Source organism: Notothenia rossii (genome assembly GCF_949606895.1).
Source record: "Notothenia rossii genome assembly, chromosome: 3".
NCBI classification, from domain to species: domain Eukaryota; kingdom Metazoa; phylum Chordata; class Actinopteri; order Perciformes; family Nototheniidae; genus Notothenia; species Notothenia rossii.
Window position 1 is genome coordinate 515,534 of NC_136901.1, and position 12,102 is coordinate 527,635.

General features: G+C 41.9%; 1 protein-coding gene across 5 annotated transcripts in view; it reads right to left on the reverse strand.

The window, feature by feature from the left end:
• The window catches only part of mlpha (melanophilin a), a 55,756-nt gene that overhangs the window by 14,752 nt on the left and 28,902 nt on the right, over positions 1–12,102 (reverse strand). For 3 of the 5 annotated variants that reach the window (XM_079668562.1, XM_079668561.1, XM_079668563.1), the window contains 9 exons: positions 11,551–11,663; positions 10,453–10,497; positions 10,323–10,378; positions 10,035–10,124; positions 6,464–6,563; positions 6,120–6,325; positions 5,608–5,688; positions 5,326–5,532; positions 4,733–4,912 (listed from right to left, as the gene is read on the reverse strand). In XM_079668562.1, the coding sequence (XP_079524688.1) occupies positions 4,733–4,912; positions 5,326–5,532; positions 5,608–5,688; positions 6,120–6,325; positions 6,464–6,563; positions 10,035–10,124; positions 10,323–10,378; positions 10,453–10,497; positions 11,551–11,663 (1,078 nt within the window). Of the gene's footprint in view, positions 1–4,732; positions 4,913–5,325; positions 5,533–5,607; positions 5,689–6,119; positions 6,326–6,463; positions 6,564–10,034; positions 10,125–10,322; positions 10,379–10,452; positions 10,498–11,550; positions 11,664–11,734; positions 11,781–11,902; positions 11,926–12,102 lie in introns of those variants that run through there. The other 2 variants (XM_079668565.1, XM_079668564.1) reach the window with 2 other exon arrangements.

Consider the following 12,102-nt stretch of genomic DNA (forward strand, 5'->3'; position numbering starts at 1 on the left):
GTGTTTTCCAGGTATTTATTGGGTGTTTTCCAGGTATTTATTGAGTGTTTTCCAGGTATTTATTGGGTGTTTTCCAGGTATTTATTGGGTGTTTTCCAGGTATTTATTGGGTGTTTTCCAGGTATTTATTGGGTGTTTTCCAGGTATTTATTGGGTGTTTTCCAGGTATTTTCCAGGTATTTATTGGGTGTTTTCCAGGTATTTATTGGGTATTTTCCAGGTATTTATTGGGTGTTTTCCAGGTATTTATTGGGTGTTTTCCAGGTATTTTCCAGGTATTTATTGGGTGTTTTCCAGGTATTTATTGGGTGTTTTCCAGGTATTTATTGGGTGTTTTCCAGGTATTTATTGGGTATTTTCCAGGTATTTATTGGGTGTTTTCCAGGTATTTATTGAGTGTTTTCCAGGTATTTATTGGGTGTTTTCCAGGTATTTATTGGGTGTTTTCCAGGTATTTATTGAGTGTTTTCCAGGTATTTATTGAGTGTTTTCCAGGTATTTATTGGGTGTTTTCCAGGTATTTATTGGGTGTTTTCTAGGTATTTATTTGGTGTTTTCCAGGTATTTATTGAGTGTTTTCCAGGTATTTATTGGGTGTTTTCCAGGTATTTATTGGGTGTTTTCCAGGTATTTTCCAGGTATTTATTGGGTATTTTCCAGGTATTTATTGGGTGTTTTCCAGGTATTTATTGGGTGTTTTCCAGGTATTTATTGGGTGTTTTCCAGGTATTTATTGGGTGTTTTCCAGGTATTTATTGAGTGTTTTCCAGGTATTTATTGAGTGTTTTCCAGGTATTTATTGGGTGTTTTCCAGGTATTTATTGGGTGTTTTCCAGGTATTTATTGGGTGTTTTCTAGGTATTTATTGGGTGTTTTCCAGGTATTTATTGAGTGTTTTCCAGGTATTTATTGGGTGTTTTCCAGGTATTTATTGGGTGTTTTCCAGGTATTTTCCAGGTATTTATTGGGTATTTTCCAGGTATTTATTGGGTGTTTTCCAGGTATTTTCCAGGTATTTATTGGGTATTTTCCAGGTATTTATTGGGTGTTTTCCAGGTATTTATTGGGTGTTTTCCAGGTGTTTTCCAGGTATTTATTGGGTATTTTCCAGGTATTTATTGGGTGTTTTCCAGGTATTTATTGGGTGTTTTCCAGGTATTTATTGGGTGTTTTCCAGGTATTTATTGGGTGTTTTCTAGGTATTTATTGGGTGTTTTCCAGGTATTTATTGGGTGTTTTCCAGGTATTTATTGGGTGTTTTCCAGGTATTTTCCAGGTATTTATTGGGTATTTTCCAGGTATTTATTGGGTGTTTTCCAGGTATTTATTGGGTGTTTTCCAGGTATTTATTGGGTGTTTTCCAGGTATTTATTGGGTGTTTTCCAGGTATTTATTGAGTGTTTTCCAGGTATTTATTGGGTGTTTTCCAGGTATTTATTGGGTGTTTTCCAGGTATTTATTGGGTGTTTTCCAGGTATTTATTGGGTGTTTTCCAGGTATTTATTGGGTGTTTTCCAGGTATTTTCCAGGTATTTATTGGGTGTTTTCCAGGTATTTATTGGGTATTTTCCAGGTATTTATTGGGTGTTTTCCAGGTATTTATTGGGTGTTTTCCAGGTATTTTCCAGGTATTTATTGGGTGTTTTCCAGGTATTTATTGGGTGTTTTCCAGGTATTTATTGGGTGTTTTCCAGGTATTTATTGGGTATTTTCCAGGTATTTATTGGGTGTTTTCCAGGTATTTATTGAGTGTTTTCCAGGTATTTATTGGGTGTTTTCCAGGTATTTATTGGGTGTTTTCCAGGTATTTATTGAGTGTTTTCCAGGTATTTATTGGGTGTTTTCCAGGTATTTATTGAGTGTTTTCCAGGTATTTATTGGGTGTTTTCCAGGTATTTATTGAGTGTTTTCCAGGTATTTATTGGGTGTTTTCCAGGTATTTATTGAGTGTTTTCCAGGTATTTATTGAGTGTTTTCCAGGTATTTATTGGGTGTTTTCCAGGTATTTATTGGGTGTTTTCTAGGTATTTATTTGGTGTTTTCCAGGTATTTATTGAGTGTTTTCCAGGTATTTATTGGGTGTTTTCCAGGTATTTATTGGGTGTTTTCCAGGTATTTTCCAGGTATTTATTGGGTATTTTCCAGGTATTTATTGGGTGTTTTCCAGGTATTTATTGGGTGTTTTCCAGGTATTTATTGGGTGTTTTCCAGGTATTTATTGGGTATTTTCCAGGTATTTATTGGGTGTTTTCCAGGTATTTATTGGGTGTTTTCCAGGTATTTTCCAGGTATTTATTGGGTGTTTTCCAGGTATTTATTGGGTGTTTTCCAGGTATTTATTGGGTGTTTTCCAGGTATTTATTGGGTATTTTCCAGGTATTTATTGGGTGTTTTCCAGGTATTTATTGAGTGTTTTCCAGGTATTTATTGGGTGTTTTCCAGGTATTTATTGAGTGTTTTCCAGGTATTTATTGAGTGTTTTCCAGGTATTTATTGGGTGTTTTCCAGGTGTTTATTGGGTGTTTTCTAGGTATTTATTTGGTGTTTTCCAGGTATTTATTGAGTGTTTTCCAGGTATTTATTGGGTGTTTTCCAGGTATTTATTGGGTGTTTTCCAGGTATTTTCCAGGTATTTATTGGGTATTTTCCAGGTATTTATTGGGTGTTTTCCAGGTATTTATTGGGTGTTTTCCAGGTATTTATTGGGTGTTTTCCAGGTATTTCCCAGGTATTTATTGGGTATTTTCCAGGTATTTATTGGGTGTTTTCCAGGTATTTATTGGGTGTTTTCCAGGTATTTATTGGGTGTTTTCCAGGTATTTATTGGGTGTTTTCTAGGTATTTATTGGGTGTTTTCCAGGTATTTATTGGGTGTTTTCCAGGTATTTATTGGGTGTTTTCCAGGTATTTATTGGGTGTTTTCCAGGTATTTTCCAGGTATTTATTGGGTGTTTTCCAGGTATTTATTGGGTATTTTCCAGGTATTTATTGGGTGTTTTCCAGGTATTTATTGGGTGTTTTCCAGGTATTTTCCAGGTATTTATTGGGTGTTTTCCAGGTATTTATTGGGTGTTTTCCAGGTATTTATTGGGTGTTTTCCAGGTATTTATTGGGTATTTTCCAGGTATTTATTGGGTGTTTTCCAGGTATTTATTGGGTGTTTTCCAGGTATTTTCCAGGTATTTATTGGGTGTTTTCCAGGTATTTATTGGGTGTTTTCCAGGTGTTTTCCAGGTATTTATTGGGTGTTTTCCAGGTATTTATTGGGTATTTTCCAGGTATTTATTGGGTGTTTTCCAGGTATTTATTGGGTGTTTTCCAGGTATTTATTGGGTGTTTTCCAGGTATTTATTGGGTATTTTCCAGGTATTTATTGGGTGTTTTCCAGGTATTTATTGGGTGTTTTCTAGGTATTTATTGGGTGTTTTCCAGGTATTTATTGGGTGTTTTCCAGGTATTTATTGGGTGTTTTCCAGGTATTTATTGGGTGTTTTCTAGGTATTTATTGGGTGTTTTCCAGGTATTTATTGGGTGTTTTCCAGGTATTTATTGGGTGTTTTCCAGGTATTTATTGGGTGTTTTCCAGGTGTTTTCCAGGTATTTATTGGGTGTTTTCCAGGTATTTATTGGGTGTTTTCCAGGTATTTATTGGGTGTTTTCCAGGTGTTTTCCAGGTATTTATTGGGTATTTTCCAGGTATTTATTGGGTGTTTTCCAGATATTTATTGGGTGTTTTCCAGGTATTTATTGGGTGTTTTCCAGGTATTTATTGAGTGTTTTCCAGGTATTTATTGGGTGTTTTCCAGGTATTTATTGGGTGTTTTCCAGGTATTTATTGGGTGTTTTCCAGGTATTTATTGGGTGTTTTCCAGGTATTTATTGGGTGTTTTCCAGGTATTTATTGAGTGTTTTCCAGGTATTTATTGGGTGTTTTCCAGGTATTTATTGGGTGTTTTCCAGGTATTTATTGAGTGTTTTCCAGGTATTTATTGGGTGTTTTCCAGGTATTTATTGGGTGTTTTCCAGGTATTTATTGGGTGTTTTCCAGGTATTTATTGGGTGTTTTCCAGGTATTTATTGGGTGTTTTCCAGGTATTTATTGAGTGTTTTCCAGGTATTTATTGGGTGTTTTCCAGGTATTTATTGAGTGTTTTCCAGGTATTTATTGAGTGTTTTCCAGGTATTTATTGGGTGTTTTCCAGGTATTTATTGGGTGTTTTCCAGGTATTTATTGGGTGTTTTCCAGGTATTTATTGAGTGTTTTCCAGGTATTTATTGAGTGTTTTCCAGGTATTTATTGGGTGTTTTCCAGGTATTTATTGAGTGTTTTCCAGGTATTTATTGGGTATTTTCCAGGTATTTATTGGGTGTTTTCCAGGTATTTATTGGGTGTTTTCCAGGTATTTATTGAGTGTTTTCTAGGTATTTATTGGGTGTTTTCCAGGTATTTATTGGGTGTTTTCCAGGTATTTATTGAGTGTTTTCCAGGTATTTATTGGGTATTTTCCAGGTATTTATTGGGTGTTTTCCAGGTATTTATTGAGTGTTTTCCAGGTATTTATTGAGTGTTTTCCAGGTATTTATTGGGTGTTTTCCAGGTATTTATTGAGTGTTTTCCAGGTATTTATTGAGTGTTTTCCAGGTATTTATTGGGTGTTTTCCAGGTATTTATTGAGTGTTTTCCAGGTATTTATTGGGTGTTTTTGAGATATTTTTCAGGTATTCATCTTACGTTCTCCTCGAGTTCCCTGAACGCCTCGTCGGCCTGCTTGGCGTCGGGCCGCCCAGCTGGGGGCCGCCCAGCAGGGGGGCTCTGAGGCTGGAGATCGTACTCCTGCGCCGCGTTCTCCGTGGCGTTTATCGTCCTCAGAACCTCCGCAGTGAGGTCGCAGAGTGCCGCCGCACTGGACCTCTGCAACCACACAATGACTTACATTATTATCTATTATTAGATTTTATATATTTTAAAATTATTATTATTATTATTTTTATTATTATTTATTTATATCTTTTTTAAACATTTTTCGTCAGTTTTAATTATTTGCTTTAGCTTTCCTTTTTTCTTAAAGTATATTTGTTAAATTATATGTATTTGTTTATGAATTTATTTGTTTATGTATTTATTTGTTTATGTATTTATTTGTTTATGTATTTATTTGTTTATGTATTTATTTGTTTATTTGTTTATGTATTTATTTTTAAGTATTCATATATGTTAATATCTTGGGCTTTAAGTGACGTTAATGATCGGCGGTGCGACGGAGCGCCTGTGAAAGACCTCAGATAGTAACTGTAACATAGAGTCAGACCCCCCCCCCCCCTCACCTTCTGGGCCTGGGTGGGCGTCTCGTCACTGGAGGAGCTCATCTCTTTGTCCCGCCCCCCCCTCACAGCAGGGGGCCTCCCAGCAGGGGGCCTCCCAGCAGGCTTCCTGAGGGGCTCCTCGTCTGAAGAGGGACCCCCCTTATCACTCAGAGGCCCCCCCAACTCACTCAGCTTCCTGCGCAGCTTCTCCTCCTCGCCGGGACCCCCCTGAAAAACACATTATATAATATATATATATATATATATATATATACAGTGTGTATGTAGAGTGTGTATAAGTACCTGGTCGGCGGGGGTGATCTTTCCCTCCAGACGGTTCAGCAGACTCTCGATGGCCGACATCCGTTTATTCAGCTCGTTCATCTGGAGCAGAGAGAAAGCATCTGGGTCATATTACACTATAAACAGGTGATTAGAAACTGACACTGATTGGATGTCCCTGATTGTCGGCGGGGCTTAAGTAAGAGTCAGGTGATTGGTAAGTTGGTCAGTCAGTGCTGTGATTGGCTTTTACGGGGGGCGGGGCTTGGTTTAGGGTCAGGTGAGTGGTCAGTTGGTCAGTCAGTGATGTGATTGGCTCTTACGGGGGGCGGGGCTCGGGTTAGGGTCAGGTGAGTGGTCAGTTGGTCAGTCAGTGATGTGATTGGCTCTTACGGGGGGCGGGGCTTGGGTTAGGGTCAGGTGAGTGGTCAGTTGGTCACTCAGTGATGTGATTGGCTCTTACGGGGGGCGGGGCTCGGGTTAGGGTCAGGTGAGTGGTCAGTTGGTCAGTCAGTGATGTGATTGGCTCTTACGGGGGGCGGGGCTTGTCCCAGGTTCTCCTGAGACGACGCTCTGCTGTTCCTGCGGCGGTGAGGGGGGGGCTGGTGGTAGAGGGGGGGTGGCTGCAGGTAGGGGGGGGGGTAGCTCTCCTCTTCATCAGACGTGTCCACGTACTGCCGGGCGGCCGAGGAGCTGATCCTGGAGAGAGAGCGGGTCCTCACCATCCTGCTCTCCTCCTCTGCAGGTAAACATACAGGTACACACAGGTAAACAGTGTGTACTGTGTGTCCATTGGAGGCACGTTGTAGCGGTCCAGGCTCTTGTGTACTCTGTGTGTACTCTGTGTGTACTCTGTGTGTACTCTGTGTACTTGTACCTGCTCTCATGTTGTAGAGGCTCTTGCGGCGGTTTCCTCTCATGTTGTTTGTGTCGAAGTAATCATCGTTCCTGAAGCCTCGCTCCTCCTGAAGCTGCTGCTGAGAACCAAGCAGAACCACATCCAGAACCAAGCAGAACCACATCCAGAACCAAGCAGAAACACATCCACAACCACATCCACAACCACATCCAGAACCAAGCAGAACCACATCCAGAACCACATCAAGAACCAAGCATAACCACATCCACAATCACATCCAGAACCAAGCAGAACCACATCCAGAACCACATCCAGAACCAAGCAGAACCACATCCAGAACCAAGCAGAACCACATCCAGAACAACATCCACAACCACATCCAGAACCAAGCAGAACCACATCCAGAACAACATCCACAACCACATCCAGAACCAAGCAGAAACACATCCACAACCACATCCAGAACCAAGCAGAACCACATCCAGAACCACATCAAGAACCAAGCAGAACCACATCCACAACCACATCCACAATCACATCCAGAACCAAGCAGAACCACATCCAGAACCAAGCAGAACCACATCCAGAACAACATCCACAACCACATCCAGAACCAAGCAGAACCACATACAGAACCACATCCAGAACCAAGCAGAAACACATCCACAACCACATCCAGAACCAAGCAGAACCACATCCAGAACCACATCAAGAACCAAGCAGAACCACATCCACAACCACATCCACAATCACATCCAGAACCAAGCAGAACCACATACAGAACCACATCCAGAACCAAGCAGAAACACATCCACAACCACATCCAGAACCAAGCAGAACCACATCCACAACCACATCCACAACCACATCCAGAACCAAGCAGAACCACATCCAGAACCACATCCAGAACCAAGCAGAACCACATCCACAACCACATCCACAATCACATCCAGAACCAAGCAGAACCACATCCACAACCACATCCACAACCACATCCAGAACCAAGCAGAAACACATCCACAACCACATCCAGAACCAAGCAGAACCACATCCAGAACCACATCAAGAACCAAGCAGAACCACATCCACAACCACATCCAGAACCAAGCAGAACCACATCCATAACCACATCCACAACCACATCCAGAACCAAGCAGAAACACATCCACAACCACATCCAGAACCAAGCAGAACCACATACAGAACCACATCCAGAACCAAGCAGAAACACATCCACAACCACATCCAGAACCAAGCAGAACCACATCCAGAACCACATCAAGAACCAAGCAGAACCACATCCACAATCACATCCAGAACCAAGCAGAACCACATACAGAACCACATCCAGAACCAAGCAGAAACACATCCACAACCACATCCAGAACCAAGCAGAACCACATCCACAGCCACATCCACAATCACATCCAGAACCAAGCAGAATCACATCCAGAACCACATCCACAACCACATCCAGAACCAAGCAGAACCACATCCAGAACCACATCCAGAACCAAGCAGAACCACATCCACAACCACATCCACAACCACATCCAGAACCAAGCAGAAACACATCCACAACCACATCCAGAACCAAGCAGAACCACATCCAGAACCACATCAAGAACCAAGCAGAACCACATCCACAACCACATCCAGAACCAAGCAGAACCACATCCATAACCACATCCACAATCACATCCAGAACCAAGCAGAACCACATCCAGAACCAAGCAGAACCACATCCAGAACCAAGCAGAACCACATCCAGAACCAAGCAGAACCACATCCAGAACCACATCAAGAACCAAGCAGAAACACATCCAGAACCACATCAAGAACAAAGCAGAACCACATCCACAACCACATCCAGAACCAAGCAGAACCACATCCATAACCACATCCAGAACCACATCCAGAATCACATCCAGAACCAAGCAGAACCACATCCAGAACCAAGCAGAACCACATCCAGAACCAAGCAGAACCACATGAAGAACCACATGAAGAACCACATGAATAATAACATGAAGAACTACATGAAGAACAACATGAAGAACCACATGCAGAACCACATGGAGAACCACATGGAGAACCATATGCAGAACCACATGGAGAACCACATGGAGAACCATATGAAGAACCACATGAATAACCACATGAAGAACCACATGCAGAACCACATGGAGAACCACATGAAGAACCACATGAAGAACCACATGCAGAACCTTAGCAGAACCAATGCTAAATTGGCCAAATGCTAAAGCTATAGAGCCTCTAAATGCTAATCCCTAGATGCTAGATGCTAGATGTTAACGCTAAATGCTAGATGCTAGATGTTAACGCTAAATGCTAAATGCTAAATGCTAGATTTTAATGCTAGATGCTAACGCTAAAAGCTAAATGCTAGATGTTAACGCTAAAAGCTAAATGCTAGATGTTAACGCTAAAAGCTAAATGCTAGATGCTAGATGTTAACGCTAAAAGCTAAATGCTAGATGTTAACGCTAAAAGCTAAATGCAAGATGCTAAATGCTAACGCTAAAAGCTAAATGCTAGATGTTAACGCTAAAAGCTAAATGCTAGATGTTAACGCTAAAAGCTAAATGCAAGATGCTAGATGTTAACGCTAAAAGCTAAATTCTAGATGTTAACGCTAAAAGCTAAATGCAAGATGCTAGATGTTAACGCTAAAAGCTAAATGCTAGATGTTAACGCTAAAAGCTAAATGCTAGATGTTAACGCTAAAAGCTAAATGCAAGATGCTAGATGTTAACGCTAAAAGCTAAATTCTAGATGTTAACGCTAAAAGCTAAATGCTAGATGTTAACGCTAAAAGCTAAATGCTAGATGTTAACGCTAAAAGCTAAATGCAAGATGCTAGATGTTAACGCTAAAAGCTAAATGCTAGATGTTAACGCTAAAAGCTAAATGCAAGATGCTAGATGTTAACGCTAAAAGCTAAATTCTAGATGTTAACGCTAAAAGCTAAATGCTAGATGTTAACGCTAAAAGCTAAATGCAAGATGCTAGATGTTAACGCTAAAAGCTAAATGCTAGATGCTAGATGTTAACGCTAAAAGCTAAATGCTAGATGCTAGATGTTAACGCTAAAAGCTAAATGCAAGATGCTAGATGTTAACGCTAAAAGCTAAATGCTAGATGCTAGATGTTAACGCTAAAAGCTAAATGCTAGATGTTAACGCTAAAAGCTAAATGCTAGATGCTAGATGTTAACGCTAAAAGCTAAATGCAAGATGCTAGATGTTAACGCTAAAAGCTAAATGCTAGATGTTAACGCTAAAAGCTAAATGCTAGATGTTAACGCTAAAAGCTAAATGCTAGATGTTAACGCTAAAAGCTAAATGCTAGATGTTAACGCTAAAAGCTAAATGCTAGATGCTAGATGTTAACGCTAAAAGCTAAATGCTAGATGTTAACGCTAAAAGCTAAATGCTAGATGTTAACGCTAAATGCTAAATGCTAGATGCTAGATGTTAACGCTAAAAGCTAAATGCTAGATGTTAACGCTAAAAGCTAAAAGCTAGATGCTAGATGCTAGATGCTAAAGCTCCAGGTGTTGTCCCACCTGCACGGAAGGCCGGCGGGCGTACGGGTAGTAATCCTCAGGGTCGAAGTCCAGAGGATGGACCGACAGCAGGCGCTTGTTCTTCCTCATCTTAAGAAGAGGAGGAGGAGGAGGAGGAGGAAGAGGAGGAGGAGGAGGAGGAAGAGGAGGAGGAGGAAGAGGAGGAGGAGGAGGAGGAAGAGGAGGAGGAGGAGGAGGAGGAAGAGGAGGAGGAAGAGGAGGTTTCAGAGCTTCAGGATTAACCAATGATTCAGATTCTGAGGTGTAATATCGAGGAGTTTCTGTCACCACTTTGTAGCGCTGCACCTCGGACTCTCCGTGGTCGTCCTCGCCGTTATACGCGTCTGCAGGAACAGCACACACACATTGATATAAATACATAAACACGTATACATCTGTGTTTATTAAGTTTACTCACGGCTGTGGACGTCCGGCATGCTCATGGTGTCGTCATCCCGCCCGCCTGCAGAGGAAAGGGAAGTTTCATATATTTAGACCCTTCAGAAAAACGCGGGTTAAAATCCTTGATTATGCGATTAAACATGCGGGGGGGTTTTATGTGATTTTATTCGGTGAAATTGCGGAAAGTTGAGAAAAAGAATAGATTTTTTTTTTAATATTGGGCTGTCTTATTTATTCTCTCTCACACACAACCTGCCACTAACGTTAAACCCCTTTCCTGTTCAATGAAACACATTCAATGTTTATTTATTGTAAAAGCAATTGGGCTATTTTAATCTCACACACACACACACACACACACACACACACACACACACACACACACACACACACACACACACACACACACACACACACACACACACACACACACACACACACACACACACACACACACACACACACACACACACACACACACACACACACACACACACACACACACACACACACCCACACACACACTTCTCCGCCTCATTCTGTTTTCATTTACTCGTTCGTTATCTGACCAGCTTCAATCTTGTAGCTACTCACTTCGTTTCTTGTAGCCCTCTAAAGGGTTTTGGAGGTTGATGCCTCGGTGAACGTGAGTTGTTTGGCTTTCTTGTCTGCAGCAGCAGAAAGCATTTTAGAATGTTTGAATGAATCAAAGTGGGTCGTCACCATCAATGTTCTCGTATGCTCCAACACACAGTTGCACGGGGTGCAGAATAGTTTCCCCCCACTTTCGTGAAAGACATGGGGGTACTGCTTTGCCCGGTCTTTAGCAGAAATGTTGGTCGTGTGAGTTCCACACGTTCACACTACGGTATTGTTTACCTTCTGTGATGCGCGAGCTGATGACGTCATCATCATCATCACTACTTCACGTCAAGACGAGTTAACTTTTTTTTTTCTCAACTTTGTGCGGAAAAATGCGGGTATTATGCCTTTTGATAAATCTGCGCCATTTTGCTGATTATGCGGTAAATTCTGCGATCGCGTTTTTCTGGAGGGTCTATATATTAAATAATGATTATAATAATGAATATTAGCGATGCTTTGACCCTGTTACCTTCTCCGTTCAGCCTCTTGTACAGAGACCTCATCACCTTGGCGCTGCCGAAGCGCTTGAAGCGGTTCCTCACGTTATCATGGTACCAACCCGCGGTCCCTACCTTCAGAACCCTGCAGAACACACAGGAAGTACCTCAGAACACACAGGAAGTATCTCAGAACACCTGGCCCCGCCCCCTCACCTGGTCATACGGCAGTTGTCGCAGACCCAGCCCCTCTCCTTCCGGTTGTAGCCCCGCCCCCTCACATGTAGCCCCGCCCCTCACCTGGTCATATGGCAGTTGTCACAGACCCAGCCCCTCTCCTTCCTGTTGTAGCCCCGCCCCCTCGCCTGTAGCCCCACCCCTCACCTGGTCATACGGCAGTTGTCACAGACCCATCCTCTCTCCTTCCTGTTGTAGCCCCGCCCCCTCGCCTGTAGCCCAGCCCCCTCACCTGGTCATACGGCTGTTGTCACAGACCCAGCCCCTCTCCTTCCTGTTGTAGCCCCGCCCCCTCAAGTGTAGCCCCGCCCCTCAGCTGGTCATACGGCAGTTGTCACAGACCCAGC